Genomic DNA, 21,422 nt, shown 5'->3' with positions numbered 1-21,422 from the left:
CTTATGTGTTGCATTTCCTTGTTAGTGTACTGCTGTAATGTGTATTTATGGCCACTTGTCACTAGGGGGCAGTGTGACACAATAACAGAGGACTTCTGCTTTCAGTTTCTATATTTTCTGCTAGCAGAGAGATATCAAAGCATTCCAAGAACTTACAGCAGAATAAGTTCTGCCCACTTAGGTGCACTTATCTCAAACGAGATAATTTCTTTGAAGATGCTAATGAGTTAAAGGGGAAACTCTATAGAAATCACAGCTAAGTCAGCGTGATGCAAGGAAATCTCACTCTTGCTAAAAATGTCCTAGCAGTGCTGCGCAAATGTTTTTTGTGATGTAATGTTATTAAAAATGTCTTTTCTATAACAGTACACAGCCAGTCTACCTTCAGCCTAAGTTGTCTTTCTGATCTGAAATCCTTCCACTGTGTTGAGCTAGTTCTGCTCGTCTTTAGTGAAAGTTTTTGTCTTCTCCTTCCTGCTGCAGTAACTAGCTGCACAAAACAGGAACAAGTGTTGCTTGTTTTCCACATCTGCTCAAGCTGAGTGAGTGACTGACAGGACATTAGGATGCTCATGTCTTAACAAGAGTCTGTATGAGTCGGTGTGGAGTAGCTGAGCATCTGCATTTTGATATACAAGTTTAAATATGTGCTTTCAATCCTGACAGGGATGGTGGAATTTATCACGTTGAGATCGATGAAATGATTTGATGAGCATCATTTGGTTTTTTATTAGCAGAGATACGTTTTAAAGTGGTCATGGACTATACAATAGCTGACCAATGACCAATTAGTTCCCAATTGAAAATGTGTTGATGATTTTACACCACACCGTCCAATCAAATTTTGAATCAATCGAACCGCTGTACTTTATCTTTGTAGCGATCGATGCGTTCCTAACTTGTCCAGCTAACGCCTGCCGATGCTCTTCCAACAATAAAAAACGACCACTTAGCTCAGTCAGTATTTCTCGACAAGCTGTTCTGAATCGACTGGAAGCAGTAATCAGTAGGCTTAGACTAATCAGCAGATCTCCAGCAGATTCGATGACCGTGAACGTTCCAATCCAATGTAAACATTGATGAAATACCTGCCAGAGGTCGGGACACTGTCGTGTTCAGCTGAAGCAGATCAGCCGCCAGACCTGATCTCGCTGCGTAAAAATGCTGCCCGACTTGTTTTCACGATGTTCTTTCGTTTCTAATACCTTTTCTAATCAATGACCCAAAACTAACATGCAAATAAGGTGTTGTGACTTCACACGGCCTAAATTAGCTGCATGCTTGTTCGGGGCGCGGGTCGGAAAGTCCCGTGGCCAAATCATCCACATAGCAGCGAGACAACTGGCATTTGTTGCGTTAGCTCAAGGTAAACAATCGCAGTTTTTGTAACCTCTCAGTATACACTGACTTTTAAAGTAGTAGGGACAGTCAGTCATACTATCCCAGGAAAAAAGAAAAAAAAACACACATATATAAGTAAATAAGTGTTCTACCTACAGAACATATGTATTGTACTGTTCCCATTTTGATTTCAGTGAATTTTATACAGTTACATAGTTACATAGTTATTTTGGTTGAAAAAAGACATACGTCCATCGAGTTCAACCAGTATAAAGTACAACACCAGCCTGCTCCCTCACATATCCCTGTTGATCCAGAGGAAGGCGAAAAAACCCTTACAAGGCATGGTCCAATTAGCCCCTAAAGGGAAAAATTCCTTCCCGACTCCAGATGGCAATCAGATAAAATCCCTGGATCAACATCATTAGGCATTACCTAGTAATTGTAGCCATGGATGTCTTTCAACGCAAGGAAAGCATCTAAGCCCCCTTTAAATGCAGGTATAGAGTTTGCCATAACGACTTCCTGTGGCAATGCATTCCACATCTTAATCACTCTTACTGTAAAGAACCCTTTCCTAAATAAATGGCTAAAACATTTTTCCTCCATGCGCAGATCATGTCCTCTAGTCCTTTGAGAAGGCCTAGGGACAAAAAGCTCATCCGCCAAGGTATTATATTGCCCTCTGATGTATTTATACATGTTAATTAGATCCCCTCTAAGGCGTCTTTTCTCTAGACTAAATAAACCCAGTTTATCTAACCTTTCTCGATAAGTGAGACCTTCCATCCCACGCATCAATTTTGTTGCTCGTCTCTGCACCTGCTCTAAAACTGCAATATCTTTTTTGTAATGTGGTGCCCAGAACTGAATTCCATATTCCAGATGTGGCCTTACTAGAGAGTTAAACAGGGGCAATATTATGCTAGCATCTCGAGTTTTTATTTCCCTTTTAATGCATCCCAAAATTTTGTTAGCTTTAGCTGCAGCTGCTTGGCATTGAGTATGATTATTTAACTTGTTGTCAATGAGTACTCCTAAGTCCTTCTCCAAGTTTGATGTCCCCAACTGTATCCCATTTATTTTGTATGGTGCTAGACCATTAGTACGTCCAAAATGCATGACCTTACATTTGTCAACATTGAATTTCATCTGCCATGTATGTGCCCATATAGCCATCCTATCCAGATCCTGTTGCAATATGACACTATCTTCCTGAGAGTTAATGATTCTGCACAATTTTGTATCATCTGCAAAAATAGCAACATTGCTCACTACTGCATCTACTAGGTCATTAATAAATAAATTGAAGAGCACTGGACCCAGAACAGACCCCTGTGGGACCCCACTGCTAACAGTCTCCCATTTTGAGTACGATCCATTGACCACAACTCTTTGTTTTCTGTCCATTAGCCAGTTCCCTATCCATGAACACAGACTCTTCCCCAGTCCTTGCATCCTCAACTTTTGCACCAGACTTTTGTGGGGAACAGTGTCGAAGGCCTTTGCAAAGTCCAAGTATATCACATCTACAGCATTCCCAATATCCATATTAGCATTCACTACCTCATAAAAGCTGAGCATGTTAGTCAAACAGGACCTGTCTTTAGTAAACCCATGTTGATGCTGAGAAATAAGATTATTTTCTACTATGAAGTCATGTATAGTATCTCTTAGTAACCCCTCAAATAGTTTGCATACAACTGATGTTAAACTTACAGGTCTATAATTTCCTGGATCAGATTTTTTGCCCTTCTTAAATAATGGGAAAACGTGGGCTGTACGCCAATCCACTGGGACTCTGCCAGTTGCAAGAGAGTCACAAAAGATAAGATAAAGGGGTTTATCTATAACTGAACTTAATTCCCTTAGGACCCGAGGATGCATGCCATCCGGGCCAGGTGCCTTGTCTATTTTTAATTTATTTAGTCTTGCCTTCACTTCTTCCTGCGTTAAGTATTTAATATTACAGTTAGAAGATTGAGACTCTTCCGCCTCTGTAGTTTGCAACAGTGCTGTTTCTTTTGTGAAGACAGAAGCAAAGAAAGCATTTAATAACTCTGCCTTACCTTGGTCATCCACCATTGAGTTCCCATCCTCATCCTTTAGGAGTCCTATACAGTCAACCTTTCTTTTTTTAGAGTTAATGTACTTGTAAAACTTTTTTGGGTTAGATTTGATATCCTTAGCGATTTGTTTTTCAGCTTCAATCTTTGCCTGCCTAATTTCTTTTTTACAATTTTTATTGCACTCCTTATAATTGCTTAGTGCAGCCTCTGTCCCCTCCTGTTTTAAGACCTTATAGGCATTCTTTTTCCTCTTCATTTTATCTTTAACCTTTCTATTCATCCATAGAGGCCTTTTTTTATTCCTAGACATTTTGTTTCCATATGGGATATACATACTACAGTATTGATTGAGTATAAGTTTAAAAGCTTGCCATTTCCCTTCAGTGTCTTCCCCTTGTAGTACATTATCCCAGTTCACCAAACTTAGTGCCTGCCTAATTTGAGTGAACTTTGCTTTTCTAAAGTTCATAGTTTTAGTGGTCCCGCTGCCCCGTGGCCTATCAGTCACCAGCTCAAACGTTATCATGTTGTGATCACTATTTCCCAAATGTTCTTGAAACTGAAAACAGTTTCAGGCATTTTTACATCTTTACTGCCTTTGACTGAAGCCAATCTTGATGTCATTTTCTCCCTTTCTCTTTCATTTCTCCTACAAACAGCACGGTCATATCTAGCTTGCTTTGTAAACGCGCGTGAGCACAGCACAGATCGTATTTCAGCAGCTTCACAATGAACTGCCCTCAGCCAATCAGTTAGGAGCAAGAATGTGGGAGGGTAGATAACAAGCTTCCCTCTCCCCGGCAATGTACCAGAATAGAGCCAGGCTGACTGAGATAAGATTTATTACAGCAGAAACATTTATGATTGCATTGGAATGCTTGCAATGCAGGGTCAGGTTGTAGATTACAGACACAAAACGGTGGGTAAATGGAATTTGATTTTTTTTGGCTGACAATTCTGCTTTAAAGCTAGCTGTGCTTATAATATAAATGTATTACTTTAGCCGTGATCAGTAATGCAGTTATAGCTGAAAAAGCAGATCTGTGGATCCCTTGGCGGCCTATTGTTTGCGCCGTCTACGTGTGTAAAGACTCCTGTATGTAAACATTAGGGAGCTTGGTCTCCTACCTCATCAGTGGAGCAGAGTACGTAACGCATTACAATTGCATTATTGGTCGGGGACCAGTTTGGGACTGCATGAATACAATTTTGCTAGAAGTATACTTATGTTTTAAGGTAACTGTTTTAATTGTCAGTGATGTGCAGTGATATCTGGGCGGCTTTGTGGACTGCACACCCTTGCCTCACTGCACAGCCAGTGCTGCATGTCTGTATCTTCCTGGCAGTGAACATTGTCACACTTCCAGGCTCATTTCTGTGCTCCACCAGGGGTGTTGCTATGGTTTTAGTGGCCCCAAGCGGCCCATTACTTTAGGTCCTTTCCCCAGTCTGTGGCCCTTTCTCATTTTATAATAAGTACCCCCCCTCCAATAGGTAGTCCTCCAGTATAGGCAAGTAGCCACAGTTGCCCCCCCCAGTATAGGTAGTCTCCCCCAGTATAGGTAACCAAAGTGTCCCCCCAGTATAGGTAGGCAGCCTCCCCTGGTATAGGTAGCCAAAGTGTCCCCCCCCCCCAGTATAGGTAGGCAGCTTCCCCCGGTATAGGTAGCCAAAGTGTCCCCCCAGTATAGGTAGGCAGCTTCCCCCGGTATAGGTAGCCAAAGTGTCCCCCCAGTATAGGTAGGCAGCCTCCCCTGGTATAGGTAGCCAAAGTGCCCCCCCCAGTATAGGTAGACAGCCTCCCCTGGTATAGGTAGCCAAAGTGTCCCCCCAGTATAGGTAGGCAGCCTCCCCCGGTATAGGAAGCCAAAGTTTCCCCCCAGTATAGGTAGCTAGCCATAGGTGCCCGCCCCTCAGTGTAGGTAGCCACCCCCATATAGGGCATTTATGTCAGTGGGGGTATGTAGCTTCCTGCTGCCTTCCCATCCCCAACACTCACTGGCCTGCAGATCAGCATCAGCCCGAAGAGAGGAGAGCACAGTGAGGTCTGTGTGAGAGTGATTGGTACAGAGGGTAGGAAGGAGGAGCCGGAACCGCCTGGAAACCCCACATCATTCCCCAGCGTAACGTGTGCTGTGACGTCATTGCTCATGTGCGTCTGCACCACACAAGGGCTGTACCAAGAACAGAGGTGGCCCCTTCTTAACTGGCCAGATGCTGCCACACTGTCCTTCCAGTTTTGAATGGAGGGTGGGTGGAGCCTCTTTAAAGTGCAACTCAATTTTTTGAAATTAATACCACAGAAAATAGACTTCTCTCCTTTTAGCATGGTAATGTTAATGCAATGTTCTTCCTCACGATATAGCAGCCTATATTGTGTGGCGTAATGCAGGCAGGAGCCATGCTCAGTATTTACTGTATGTGAGGCAGTACACCTAACAGACTTAGGGGAGGGGCTTGTGCTGACAACAACAACAGTTTGGGGGGTGGGTCCATGACCTCTGTCTCAGGCCTACCCCTTTGTACTGCTGAATGCAGTCACTGAGCTTCTTCCATTACTTCGTAACAGCTGTACGCTCCTGCAACTTTACATTACACTGAAACAGTGGATGATTAATATCATGACGTTAGTTCAGTTTTATGTAACATATTCCTTGTGGATCCCACAGCTCAGGAAAAGTCCTCCATTTACTATAGAGCTTTCTCATATCTTCTCTTCTTTGTACCTACGATGCTGCTTGTTTAGATCTCTGTTGGATCATCTCCTGTGTTCTCTGCTTAGGCCGACAGAGTACGGCAATCACCTACGCTCCGCTGCAGTCTTACCCTGATTCTTTTTCCGTCTCTCGTCTTTGGCCGCGGATATCCAATTACCGGGCGAGATAACGTGATGGAGTAAAGATCAGTCCTGCTGGAAAGTGATTTCTGATGATGCTTGTTTGCGCATGTTTGGCTGAACAGAACATTTGCAGCTCTGCATGCAGGCAGGACTATGTGACGTGGCAAGAACGCAAAGTGGTTTGTCTTGCGCACGATTGATCTTTTAGACATTGGGGCAGTATTAGGGGAAGATACCAAAAAGCCCCCTTACCAAAAATCAACAAAATATACCATATGTACTCGACTAGAAGTCTAGAAATGTAGGTCTGATTCAGTAAATAAAAGTATAGGGGTCAGCTTGTACTTGAGTTGGACCTAAATACCTACATTTCTGACTCATAGCCAAGTGGCTCGAGGGCCTACCTCTCAAACTTTGCAGAGTGATCCGCAGTGCCCCCCCCCCCCCTCCCAATGTGCAAGGTGTTAGAGGCATCCATTACCATCCTATGGCTGTAACACTGAGCACACTGAGTAATGTGTGTACTATTAATAACATTCCCATTTGCAGCCATTAGCCCAGTGGTAAGTGACACTTTCTTGATATGCCAAGAAAACACAAGTGTGACAGTCCTGGCCACAACAATTAACAAGGAAAGGGGCAGGGGGGAGGGGAGAAATATTGGCTGAAGAACTTATTAAGAAGGGGAGTGGATAATTGCTGCACTTGGGGACCTGGAAGAGTTATTGGCTGCACTTGGGGGGGGGAGGGGGTGTTAATGGCTGCAATACTGCGCCCCCACGTGCAGCTGTTCATTTCTCCTGGTTCCAAAATGAAGTGCAGCCATTAACTTGCTGGGTAGACTTATACTTGAGTCAATAAAAAATTCTAGCTTAATGGTAATATCTGAGCTGCATAAAAAATGACATCTACTTACCTGGGGCTTCCTCCAGCCCCTAGCATTCACTATGTGTCTCGCCGCAGCTCCAGTCCCTGACGGTGCAAAAGCCGACCTCGCCAGATCGTCCTCTACTGCACCTGCGCAAGCGTCGCTGTCAATCACTCGTAGTAGTTCAGCACCTGTGCAGTACACGCCAAAACACTACGTGCGAGTGATTGACAGCAGCGCTCATAGTAGAGGACGATCTGGCTTTTCCCCGTCGGGGACCCCTGGGAGTGGAGTTTTTTTATACAGCTCAGACATTCCCTTTAAAAGGGACACATTTTTTGGGTTGGCTTATACATGAGGTTGACTTATGTTTGAGGATATATGGTAATGTTATCTTGTATTTGCCAGTTATAGTTAGCTGTTCAGAAAGGGGGTTCATCAAGAAAAGGTTAGTATTAAGGGCGAGGGGGGGGGGTTAAGGAGGAGGGGGATATTGTTACGGGGATCGCTTACAGCCGGCGGAAAGATGAGGGTAAAAATAAAAGGCCAGAAAGCAGCACCACAAAGATAGAATCGCATGGCCCGAAACCTGATGCCGTTGCCCAAAAGAATCAGGCCAAATTCAAGCCTACCCTTCACGAGAATGCCTGTCCCAACCTGTCAATCACATCACGCATTGGGTGACAGTCATCCAATCTAGTCTCCGACCTTTCTGCAATTCTCCTCACGAGTTTGCTTATTCTTTCAGCTGAACTCCTGGCAAGAATAGCACAGCTGTCTAATACAGCTAAAGGCATTAAAAAAAGCAGTAAATGCCAGACCCAAAGAACAAATATCGGGAGGCCCACTTCAACTTAAAATAACTTTATTAGTGCTACTACTGAGACCTACAGCTCATGCCTCACAACAAGCACAAATAAAGTTATTGTTTTAAGGCAGAAGACGGAGAGTTTCTGTCGATCTGTCCCACCTACAGTCTGGTGCACACATCCAATATTGGTTGGCCAATGATCGTCCAATTTTACCACCTTACAAAAGCCTACTTATACAATCTGTTCATAGTGTTCAAAATCTGTCAGCCCTTACACTATATGGAGGTGATAAAATTGGCCAGTGAATGGCCAATCAACATTGAATGTGTGAACGGAGCTTATGTTTAACAGCTGTATCTTTACAGACCAGCAGAAAAAAAGTACCAAAATATGTCTCAGGTAATCGTCTGCTTGGTTAGGGAGTGGGAAGAGCAGCACTGAACTATTAAACTTAACTGTTGGCTTCCTTACAGGGGAGGAGAGCAGAATGATGACTCATCAGTGTGCTGCTTCTCTTCACTGCAGAGAAAATGAAGGTCCGTTAGGTGCTACAATTTGCCAGCATGTAGTAGAACCCCAGGAAAAGCATGTGATTAGTTTCATCAGGTGATGCATGTCGGGACGATCATGTGTCACTTCCAAACTCCTGTGATGGCTAAAGTCATCTGAGCGAATCAGAGCCTCCCAACTCTATCATGTGATTGAACTGAACACATGCTTCTCCGTGAATTCCTCTACACACGAGGGACTCTGCTGGATATGCTGTACAGCTGTTATCCTGAATTAATAGACTGGCAATACAAAATGACAGATCTGTAGGTGAGATATGTATCTTTACGACTATCGTCGTTTTACCTCTTTCCTTATCCTGGATACACATGTAAGGATATCAATGCCAGCTTCTTAAACTACTGGTTTTAGAACAATCCCAGGAAGACCTTAAATTATTTTTTGAATGTTTTTTCGATAAGAAAACTAAAACTACCCACAGTCAGAGATTGCCAATGGGGCGTTAATAATGGCATCGTCCGTGCGAATGGTATGGACCGGTAGGAGGCACTTCCTGCCAGTTGTGACCGGCACAGTTCCAGTTTGCGTTAAATTATCATGCATGCTGATAAAAATAAGCATCTCATTATCTGTCTGTAATCCCAATTAATCAATTGTACACGTAACTTATAACTGCGATTGCGATTTTGCTGTAAACCTTCATTTGCAGAGATCAGCCTAAAGGTGGCCCACACACGATACAATAAAATGATCCGATTTTACAGCAATTTGATAAAAATGATCGGATCTCCCCCCAAAAGTTGAAAGATTTTCGACTGAAAAATCTGATCAGATTTCCCATTTTCTTCGATTTTTATCGATCCGGAATGCCAGATATTTTTCTTCAATCTTTGTAAAGATTGTATGGTGTGTGTTAGATTGTCAATTTATTACTATACACACCCCAGCAATTTTGTCAGAGTTTCCAATTCTTTTTATCATAATTGGGGAAAAATTTAACACAGGTGTGTGTGGTACATTGGTCAGATTTTTTAAATGTTACAATCAGTCAGAAAAATTGATTGCAATTCTTAAATTGAACAAATATTTAAAAAATGGTACGGTGTGTGGCCACCTTAAAATCCAATATGCTATTATTATTACTGTGACAGTAATAATAATATTATTATTATTATTATTATTATTATTATTATTGTGGCATTATTATTATTATTATTACTACAGTATTATTGTTATGACAGTATTATTATTATTATTATTATCAGAAACTTGTTTTCACCTCAAACTGCTGTGAGCGTTTTCTCAACACCAGGGGGCGCAACTGCAAATCATGGGGGCCCCCAGCACAACTTTCATCGGGCCCCCGAATGGTCACACCCCTTCCCTACCGTCCCATTGGTGCCCCTCACAGCCTGGGGGGTCCATCCCACAAGAGTCATAAAACAATTGTGGCCATCGTGATCTTCACTCCTATAACAAGTGTGGCCACCAAACACCTGATGTGAAGTATATTCCTCTGTATCGGGGGAAGGTACTGTTAGTAGTTGGGGCCCCCTTATAGCTCTGTGCCCCCATGCGGTTGCAGGGGCAGCTCCCCTGTAGTTATGCCCCTGCTCTACACCTGCCTGACTCTGGTTTCCGCCTTTGCTCCTTTAGAAGAAGTCAGGTCCGAGGGAGGCACTGCTAGATTTACCTCTTTGTGTTGTCGCTCGTATTATCTGTTGTGCCTGTGAAAAGCCTTTTGAACTTACAGTAAAGCAAAGCAGCCAGTCACTCAGGAGAGAGAGAGAGAGATGAGTACGCTCCCAGCAGGCCTCAGTCTCGCTGCTTGCTCTGGCGTCTATAAAAGGCGAACAGCGCACAAATGGTAAAATGTAAAACAAATGCTGTGACTCATCTGCGTCGGGATTAACGGCTTGGATACATGGTTTAAAAAAAAAAGAAAGAAGCCGCTTGATGATTTAGTTCTGTCGCCCTCCATATGGCGCATCGTTCCGCCGCTCGTCAGCGAATACGCTCTTGCGCAGCAGTGATAGCAGCATGCTCGGTGGGGAGAGCGCCAGGGATCATCACTGGGTACATCCGGGCCTCTCTTCCCTTCATGTCAGACATGATGATAATAAACTTTCCAGACCTGCTAATTTGGGTGGCAAATGTATAACGGGGGCTGATCAATTATACTCCACCAATGGAAAACATGACAGGGCCTCTCCGGGCCGCAGGCTAAATTTAGCTCTGGGTTTGTTAATAATAGAAGGGGGTCTGGCAAATTACGCCATTAGAGCCCTGGCTTATTATTTTAGGATGTCACTGGTTTGGTTCGCGGGATTGGCCGACGTAGCTCCAGGTTTCATTCATTCTGTGCTTCTGTGAGGAGTTAGGAAGGAAGGGACATACTCTGAGGACCGGTCTTGTCACAGGCCGGCCGCGCAAGAGAGCAGTGCAGTATGTAGTGCAGGGAGTGCGGGGATAACGCTCTGTAATATAAATGGGAGAGGATCAGAAGATGTACCGAGAGGAGGGGGGCGCCTACAAGGAGAAAGAGAGAGAATACAAGAGACAGAGGAGACAGCAGAGATGAGAGACACAAAGGACAGGAGAGACAGAGACACAGAGGACAGGCAAGACAGAGACACAGAGGACAGGCAAGACAGAGACAGAGAATAGGAGAGACTGAGAGACACAGAGGACAGCAGAGACTGAGAGACACAGAGGACAGCAGAGACTGAGAGACACAGAGGACAGGAGAGACTGAGAGACACGGATGATAGGAGAGACTGAGAGACACAGAGGACAGGAGAGACCGAGAGACACAGAGGCCAGGAGAGAATGAGAGACACAGAGAAAAGGAGAGACACAGAGGATAGGAGAGACAGAGACACAGAGGACAGGAGAGACTGAGAGACACAGAGGATAGGAGAGACTGAGAGACACAGAGGACAGGAGAGACTGAGAGACACAGAGGACAGGAGAGACTGAGAGACACAGAGGACAGGAGAGACTGAGAGACACAGAGGACAGGAGAGACTGAGAGAAACAGAGGACAGGAGAGTCTGAGAGACACAGAGGACAGGAGAGACTGAGAGACACAGAGGCCAGGAGAGAATGAGAGACACAGAGGACAGGAGAGACAGAGACACAGAGGAAAGGAGAGACACAGAGGATAGGAGAGACAGAGACACAGAGGACAGGAGAGACTGAGAGACACAGAGGATAGGAGAGACTGAGACACAGAGGACAGGAGAGACTGAGAGACACAGAGGACAGGAGAGACTGAGAGACACAGAGGAAAGGAGAGACACAGAGGATAGGAGAGACAGAGACACAGAGGACAGGAGAGACTGAGAGACACAGAGGATAGGAGAGACTGAGAGACACAGAGGACAGGAGAGACTGAGAGACACAGAGGATAGGAGAGACTGAGAGACACAGAGGACAGCAGAGACTGAGAGACACAGAGGGCAGGCGAGACTGAGAGCAACAGAGGACAGGAGAGTCTGAGAGACACAGAGGCCAGGAGAGACTGGGAGACACAGAGGACAGGAGAGACTGAGAGACACAGAGGACAGGAGAGACTGAGACACACAGAGGATAGGAGAGACTGAGAGACACAGAGGACAGGAGAGACAGAGACGCAGAGGACAGGAGAGACTGAGACACACAGAGGATAGGAGAGACTGAGAGACACAGAGGACAGGAGAGACAGAGACGCAGAGGATAGGAGAGACTGAGAGACACAGAGGACAGGAGATACTGAGAGGAGACAAGGGAGACTGAGACAAAGGGGAGAGTGAGAGGAGACAGAGACACAGAGAGAGACTGAGAGGAGACAGCAGAGAATGAGAGGAGGCAGAGGACAGGGGAAACTGAGAGGGACAAGAGAGACAGAGGAGACAGCAGAGACACAGAGAGAGGACAGAAGAGACTGAGAACTGAACTAGCTCCATGCAAAAGTTCAATTTTTTCTTATACAAAATGTAAACATCTAGTTAGCCGCATCTCTCAGCCCCATCTTTCTCTTGTCTCTCCCCTCTATGTGGGCGGAGATGACCAAACAAACGTGTTTGTTGGGTACGGGAGGACTACACTTACTATGAATCCCCATCGGTGACTGATGACTGCTAATACTCATTAGCTATGAACAATGACAATAGCGACAATGTGACAATATGACAACAGCGAATCCAGATGGCTGGTGTCAGATTATGGAAGACAGGTGCAAACATGGAGCAGTTGCCCAGAACAACCAATAAGCTCTCACCTGGCAGATGAAACCAGTATCATGATTGGTTGCTCTTGTCCACTGCTTCCCTACTGATGCACTAATCTTAATAATATTGTAATGTTTGTTCAGTCTTTTGTGTACAGAGCCTTCTGCCTGTCTCCTTTTCCATACTCTCTCCATAGGACAGCACATAAAGCTGGACTGAGCCAAATTCACAACACTCATGGCTGCCATCAGACTGTTGGCCAAACTAATCATGATTATTTTGGCCGGCTAAAGTCTAACCTCTGTCTATTTCGTATATCCTCTATCTGGAGAGCTCTCCGACTAGTTTGCTGGGGGTTACACAGATCTGACTGAACATTTGTGGGTATGAAATACGCCAATATTATATCGTTACTTGTATACCAAAGACTTGTCTTTGGTAGAGCATACAGAGTATTCTAAAGCGTTTATTCACTTTACGAGTGGTTCTGATCTCAGCAGTCTACAGCTTGAACACACACAAGTTGTTCTCTGTACAGTAGATGTGGCAAAGTGGTTATTAAGCTCCCATGAGAATTAATTTACAAGACTGTATCTAGAAGCTTCTTAGAATAGCAACAGATCTTTTTTTCCATTTAGTATTGCCACTGTGACATTTACTAAGGACATTTTCTTTCTGTTCGGCTTCTCAGGAGATAATATTGCCAGGTTAACGCCAGACAGGTGCATCTAACAAACAGATATAGGCCCCATAAAGGGTCAACCACCTGGAAGATGTACAGAATTTCAGTTATAAGTGGAATTTGGTAAGCTGAATTATCCTCAAACTCTCTCAGTATGGCTCAATAATGTCTCCTAAAAAAAGCTCCCAGCTTTGCGTCTGTCCACCTTGGGATGTTCATATTGTATTGTATGCCATAGTTTGTTGCTTTCTGCTTGACCGCCTTGGAATAATCATAGTCATCAATCACTAGAGCCTCAAAACAGTTCCTAGTTTGTGTCTGCCCACTTTAAGGGGTTCACAATTACTTGTGCTCCTCCATAGTTCCCGTCTTTGAAGGTACCTTGGAGTGTTCACAATCTGACTCCTCATAGTTATTGGGTTTGTTTCTAAACATGCTAAGGTGTTCCTAATCCCCCTGGTCCCTAGAGTTCATTGAGAAGAGAGAATCCTGTGATGCCTTCCTCCAATTTCTTGGAACTCTTAGAAGCCTCTGACTGAGAAGTCACTGAGGACTCCAAAAAGACATCAGTTTTGCAAATCTCTGGACCCCTCTGCCTGGTGCTCACTAAGGATGTGTCACCACCCAGATGTTCAGTCCTGGAGAAGATACCATTTATTACTGCTCCACCAATCAGTCCAAGCCTCATTGGAGGTGTGCGGCATGAGATGTTTGCCGGCTGCACAATAAACCACATAACAACTGAGAAACATGGCCTCCTGCATATGTTTGCTAAGCTATAGACACGTATATGATAGGTGGCACCCACTTCTAGTCACTATACCTCTCACTGTCCAGTTTAAGGTGAAACGATTGAAGCTTTCATCGACTAGAATGCTACCTTCTCACCTGGTCTGAGGTTGCTCAATATGGGATGTGCTGATGAAAAGCAGAAGGTAGATTGACTATCGTGGTCTAGACCACTGTGCCACCATCCTGCAGCTTCCATTGAATGGAAAAAGCGTACGTTGGTAGGTACATTTTGGGATTATACCTGGAGTTCCACATTAATTAACACATATCTTCCTCTGAGGTCCAATGAGAATATAGTTGCTCTCGCTGGCTTGTGGGTGGCAGAAAAGAATAGCTTTAGCTCAGAAGCTGATTGTATGGCTTGTTGGTAGTAAACTTCTTGGTACTTCTACTTGGTAAATCTCGAAGCCAAAGAGCCTAAAAAGATAATGGACTTGATTCACATAAGGGTGCTAACACAGTTAGCATGCCTAAAAGCTTTGGACGTGCAAACTAGGGTGCTAAGTAGTTTGCACGTCCAAAGCTGTTACTGATTGCGCGTTAAGTTGATGTGCCTGAAACGTCGCACCGTTCGCATGTAAAATAGCTTTTCAGAGCTACCGTAACCTTTACGTGCACAAACGCCTGCGCGCATATTTGCGCATGACGCGGCCATTTTCGCGTCCTAAGTGCCTTTTCACTGGCATGCTAACAGTTAGCACCCTTTAGTGAATTGAGGCCAATGTGTCTAAAATTATTTCAATCTTCTTTCTGTTGTGAGCAGGGCTTCCTAAAAAAAAAAGAACACACTGGTCCTAGCTGGTTTAATTGGCTTTTGGTTTCTGCCTGAATTTGTCCACCCCTGACCTTCGTTGTTAGAAACTGAGGACATTCAGCAACAGGCAGCTCGTGGTTGCCATCTTCTTGACTTGACAAGAAGTGGGAATTGAAAATCTTCAGAAACTATGCAGTTCTGTGATTTTTCTTCCAAGGACATGCGTGAGAATGTGCCAGATGAATGGAGCTCAAGCAGTGTCATATGAGGGACATAGCTGTACTTAGGGTCATCTTCTGGGTAATGACTCCCTCAGGAACAGCTTTACAGTTGGTGTGTCGCCAGGGTTGGTTGCCGTGCTACATGCCGGGGCTTCATAACAATCTAGAATTTATTCCAGGTAATAAGGAACTGCGGTTAACTCTTTACCACTTGAGAACAATAATCTACAATCGTCTTTGTAGCTTGTAACGTTGTATTCTGGTCCTTAACATGCTAAAAACGAGTTCATCTCCTTGTTTCCAAGCAATACCAATAGGATGTTTCTATAAAGAACTGCATATTTATTTTATGGTGATTAAGCACAGTAACATTTACAAAAAAAAAGGGTATGGCTATTATTAAAGAGAAGGGCAGGTAGAGCCGTGACAGAACTGGGGTAATCAAGCCAAACATGACCCAGTTATGTTATGTATCGCACAATTGGGTCATAAACATAAGCATACAACAAGTTCTATTCTTTTACATAGGAGCTTCATCTTGCCTTGAGATTTGAAACATCTGTCCATGTCCCCTGGAAACTATATGTCCATCTACCACTGATAAACCAGATTTGATTAGACAATGGCAGAACAAGCTACTTAAATGCAAGGAAGGATCCAGGGGCCCTACCAACAAATATCGTTCTGCTTGGAACATAGGAATCACATTTCTCAGTCTTACAGCTTAGGCTAGATGTCCGGATAGGTTTTGGGGGCTTGGAGGTACAGTGATGCTGGAATGTTTGGGGAAGAATTTTCACACACTGGAATATTGTAGCAGGCTCATCAGACTAGAGCAGGATCATCAACCAGGCAACTTCCTAGACAGGTGCCTGGGGCCTATTGGGAGTCAAGGGTCCTAACCACCTTCTCTGACCCACTCCACTTTGGGCCCTAAACCCACTACCTTGCCTAGGGCCCCATTACATCGTAATCCATCTCTGCATCAGACCACCAGTATGGACACAAGGTCCACTTGGGCAGATGGAAATTATAATGACCCAAGACAAGCCAGTTTTCTAGCTGCAAGCTTCCACTTTTCCGAGCTCATCTTTTAGCACGGGGATGCCCCGTTCCAGTTTTCGAGAGACAAAATATTTTTGGAAGGATGGAAGCTTGCAGCACCAAATTTGCAAAGAATGAATGATCAATTGTGAACAAAATCCTTTCACTGTGCATTAAAAGGGAGGCAAAGATCACAAGCTTTCTATCCAAAAAACTCAAGAAAAATTCTCCAATATCCCAAGGTAGTCTTTTGTCAGTCTAAAAACAACAGTTTCTTCATTTTTGACCACTAGTATTAATCTTCTGTGCTGAGATCCAGCCTGGTTAAGCTATTCAGGTACAAAGTGTATACTTGTTAATTTGCACTTGACCTTTTACTCAGACTTCTTTGTTTCAGAAATGTGTTATTGTTATGACAGTTGTCATAAAAGTTATGTTTAACCATCTACAAGTCTCCATGTTGAAATGAAGCAGGCTGGCTGTTATTTCGTCATGAGACACTTCAAGACATTGCAATGCTTCTAGTTTCTGTTGTAGTGGTGGATATAGTAGTCTATATTTCCAATGCTATGCTAGTTGTAAAATTCAGAAAAGTCGTTGTTTTTTTGCTGTAGATCTTAAACAGGAAGAAACAAAAGGAAAGCCTCCATTACCACTTCCCCATGTTTTGACATCAACTCTTTATTTTTCTTGCAGGATATGACATCGACAGGACAATGACAGACTGCTGATATCCCTTCAAACACGACAAGACTTTCCTTGGTCGAACCAAGGCCATCTAGAGACAGAAATCTCTCCATTATTTCTTCCCCTTGAGAGTCCCCTGTGAGCCTTCAAAACTGTTTCTCCAAAGAGTTTTGCAAAAACTAAGACTGTTTTCAAAAGCAGAAGCACCGCAGTCCTCAACTGAAGTGATGGGCAGCGTGCGCACCAACCGTTACAGCGTTGTGTCTTCAGAAGAGGACGGAATGAAGCTGGCCACCATGGCAGTTGCCAATGGGTACGGCAACGGGAAAAGTAAAATACACACCCGGCAGCAATGCCGGAGCCGGTTTGTCAAGAAGGATGGGCACTGCAATGTTCACTTTATCAACGTGAGCGAGAAGGGGCAGCGTTACTTATCTGACATCTTCACCACCTGCGTGGACATTCGTTGGCGATGGATGCTGGTCATCTTTTGCCTAGCTTTCATTCTCTCTTGGCTTTTCTTTGGCTGTGTCTTCTGGCTAATTGCTCTGCTTCACAATGACTTGGGTGCACCAGCAAATCATAAATATTGTGTCAATGAGGTCAAGAGCTTCACGGCAGCCTTTCTGTTCTCCGTTGAAACGCAGACGACCATTGGCTATGGCTTCCGATGCGTCACGGACGAGTGCCCGGTGGCTGTGTTCATGGTGGTATTTCAGTCCATTGTAGGATGCATAATTGATGCCTTCATCATTGGCGCTGTCATGGCTAAAATGGCCAAACCAAAAAAGAGGAATGAGACTTTGGTTTTCAGCGACACTGCAGTCATAGCCATGAGAGATGGAAAGCTGTGCTTGATGTGGAGAGTGGGCAACCTCCGGAAGAGCCACCTGGTAGAAGCCCATGTCCGGGCTCAGCTGCTAAAGTCTCGCATCACATCTGAAGGAGAGTACATACCATTGGATCAGATAGACATTAATGTTGGCTTTGACAGTGGCATAGACAGAATATTCTTAGTTTCCCCGATAACAATAGTTCATGAAATTGATGAAGATAGCCCACTGTATGACCTGAGTAAACAGGACTTGGCCAACTCTGACTTTGAAATTGTGGTTATACTGGAAGGCATGGTGGAGGCCACAGCTATGACCACTCAATGTCGGAGCTCTTACCTTGCTAGTGAAATATACTGGGGCCACCGCTATGAGCCTGTTCTTTTTGAAGAAAAGAGTTACTACAAAGTAGACTACTCTCGGTTCCACAAAACCTATGACGTGCCCAACACACCAGTCTGTAGTGCTAGGGAATTTGCAGAAAAGAAATATATCCTTTCCAACACAAATACGTTTTGCTATGAGAATGAGGTATCGCTAACGAGCAAAGAGGAGGAAGGCAGTGAAAATGGGTTGCCGGACAGCATGAGTACAGACATGCATCCCGAAATAGACAATCATAACCAGGTTTCTCTCGACCCCAGACCTCTTAGGCGAGAATCTGAGATATGACTGAAAAACTGCTACCTACAGCTGGTCAAGTTAGCTGGTCAATACTCATTGCTGAGCAGGGAGGACCTACTGCAGTTTTCAGTTGCCGGTACTGTTGGACAGAGGTGAAATGGATCCAGCTCTCAATGCTGGCAGGAAGCTATTGCTACTAATTGGAATGCATACAGAGTGGTGGTCTAAGCTAGACTTGTGTTCCATGTCACTGGACAAGCCCCCACAATGCACTGTTCTTGGTGGCAACAAACGGTGCAGGGACACTACAGAACACACCATGGAGACAAGATGTTGTAGAACCATTCTAGACCTCTTGCTCACCCTTCTAACTTAAGACCTTGTTCTACCAGTTGTCCCTGGTGAGCTATACAACACAATAGGCAGCTGGGATCTTAAGACAAAGCACTAAAACTTTTCAAGTGTAACCCGAAAGGCACATAATGTAAAATAAATTATGTATATTTTTATTTTGACAAAACTTGAACTCGCAGATTAAGCTTGTTAAGTTTTTCAACTTCTCTCGAATATTGGGAACAAGTCCATTTTTAATGGCATAACAAAAGGCAACTCTCTGCCTTAAACCTTAAGCTGCTGCTACTTACATACACCCTACCAATTCCATTGTGGTGTTTCTTTCTCTTACAGTGTTTTAGTCGGATACAGGAAAATGGGCGGAGCAGTTAAGAGCTGTTGGCCAAAAACTTAAAAAATAAAAAAATAAGCAGAAAGCAAAAGCCAAATTCAGAAACCTGCAAACAGAACTATGTGCATATAAGTAACTACAGACATATATAAATATATATTCTTAGTTCATTTAGTTTGGGAAGGGATTAGTGACTAATGCTTTTAGAAAGAACTGCAATGCAGATCTCCTATAGCAAAAATAGAATATATTTTTGTAGTAAGAAAAAAGTGAAAAACAAAAAGTAAAAAAAAAAAAAAAAAAAAAAAAAGATACAAAAGAGCATCCAATTGTATACCAAAGAAAGTGCAGGCATTGTATTAATTATAAACCTGCTCAAAGAGAATTTTTTATAAGGAAGTAAAGAGGTAAAAAATAAAAGCAAAAAAAGTGGAAGCAATGCTGCTAGTCTATAGCCCTGTATGGGAGAGTAAGAATTATTCTTTGCGTGGACAAGGAAAAAAATGGTTTTCCCTTGGGGCAACAACAAAAAAACAAAAAACTCACACATCTGGTCTTTCCTGTTAGTCAAGTAAAACGCAAGGTCAAGTGTTTTGGGGACATTCCAAATTTGTGGAAGTTGAATCAGCACTTTTGTTAACCCCTTGATAGGTTTGTCAGAGGAAAAGAAAATGTATGAGTTAAACCAATAATGTTTATTTATTTGGTTAAGAATATTTTATCTTTAAAGTGTTACCTGTATTGAGCTCCTATGGGGGGGGGTGCAGTGTATGATGACGATGACCTTTTTTGTTTTTTATTCTCCAAATAACTGACTAAAGGTCCTTGAGAATGTCAGGAGGCGAGATATCACAGCGATGTGTCATGTGGATGTTTGATAAGTGCAGAGGTTATTTTTGGAGAAAGAGGAGAGGAGATGGGTGGATTGATCTTGTATCAAATAATAATAGAAAAAAAAAATTGCTGGAAAAAAAAAAAGAACTTCGATTTGGAACTGGTGGAAGGGATCGGAAAAAATTATTATTTGGAGCAGATGACACTGTAAAGGAATTTCTAATAATTGTAAACACGGCAAAATGAAATCTTTGATTCATTCCTTTAGTTTGGCCGGGAATACTTTGGTATGAAGGGCCATGTGTGAGCCAGATTGACATTTTCCTTGCTCGTGTCAGTTGCAAAGGGTAGCCACTATCAAAGACTGCAGACAGGCTTCCCCTACCATAATCGATCCCGTTTCAGTTGTGGAATGGCACGCACAATTACGTGCCGGGCCCAGCTCCGCAATTTAACAGCCAGGGTTCTGAATGAGGTCCTTTTTTTAACTATAAAATATTTCCAGCACATTCTCCCAACCTGCTTTTTTGAGCATTTCTTCTCATCCTACCCACCAGTTGTTGTTGATCTACCAGTCTTAGAGAAGTCTGGGACTTGTATTTCTGGAACAAACGGATGGCTGCACTTTGTCTGAACTCCCGATTCTCAAACCAGTCTTCAAGGATGACTTACGACGGTACAAGCTGATCAATTTTCATCATATAACAGATGATTACGCAATGCATATAAATACTTTCTCCTAGAAGATGTGGTTTTATGAAGACCAGTATTGAGAAACGTTGGCCTTATTCTAGCAAATGATGCAATTTTTAAGGGTGTCTGAAATTCAAGCTTTAATGTCTGTTTAATGTATGCCATTAAAAATAATCTTGTCCTGAACGTTGGCCTTCTGGGCCATATGAAGGCCAGTTTATCTGATAAGGAAGCTTCTGCAATGAGACGGTGGATATAGGAATGTTTTTAACGGTGCATCTAGAGCAGGTTCTTGTTGAAAGTGATAATTGCTCATGTTGCCCATAGCAGCCATTCAGATTATCAATTCTGAGTTCCTCATTTAATACTCCTAATAATCCTAACATTTGTACAGCGCTTTCCTCCTGTTGGACTCAAAGCGCTCAAGAGCTGCAGCCACTAAGGGGCCACCCTGCAGCAGTGTTGGGAAGTCTTGCCCAAGGACTTCTTACTGAATAGATGCTGACCCTAGCCAGGATTCGAAGCCTGGTCTCCCATGTCAAAGGCAGAGCCCTTAACCAGTACACTATCCAGCTACTGTAGCATGGGAACATGACTTTAAAAAAAATATTATTGCTAGAAGAAGTTTTAAGGCTTTCAAATGTAGTAGAAAAACTGATTAGGATGCCTTTAATTTTCAGGGACACTTAGTAAGTTAAATGACAGTGGATCTCCTATTTTAGTGGCCCTGTATGGACTCAAGCAGGCTTGCTGAAGCTGAAGGCATCATTGATGGCACAAAAGCTTGCACATTTACTATGGTCCTAGCAACTAAACAAAAACAAAACCCAGCATGATTTAGAACTATTTGAAAGCATGGTCATCTTAAGGCCAAAACATGGGCCATTCAAATGTTTTCACGGGAAGGTAACAGAAATGTTCCT

At 43.4% G+C, this 21,422-nt stretch overlaps 1 protein-coding gene across 1 annotated transcript in view; it reads left to right on the top strand.

Moving 5' to 3' along the window:
• The window catches only part of KCNJ2 (potassium inwardly rectifying channel subfamily J member 2), a 31,382-nt gene extending 10,971 nt beyond the window's left edge, over positions 1 to 20,411 (top strand). The window contains exon 2 of the mRNA XM_068264064.1: positions 16,840 to 20,411. Within this exon, the coding sequence (XP_068120165.1) occupies positions 17,058 to 18,335 (1,278 nt within the window). The 5' untranslated portion in view covers positions 16,840 to 17,057 and the 3' untranslated portion in view covers positions 18,336 to 20,411. The remainder of the gene's footprint in view (positions 1 to 16,839) is intronic.
• The last annotated feature ends 1,011 nt before the right edge of the window (positions 20,412 to 21,422 follow it).

Source organism: Hyperolius riggenbachi, chromosome 12, assembly GCF_040937935.1.
Source record: "Hyperolius riggenbachi isolate aHypRig1 chromosome 12, aHypRig1.pri, whole genome shotgun sequence".
NCBI classification, from domain to species: domain Eukaryota; kingdom Metazoa; phylum Chordata; class Amphibia; order Anura; family Hyperoliidae; genus Hyperolius; species Hyperolius riggenbachi.
The sequence above is the reverse complement of the archived record's forward strand: the minus strand, read 5'-3'. Positions and strand labels throughout refer to the sequence as shown.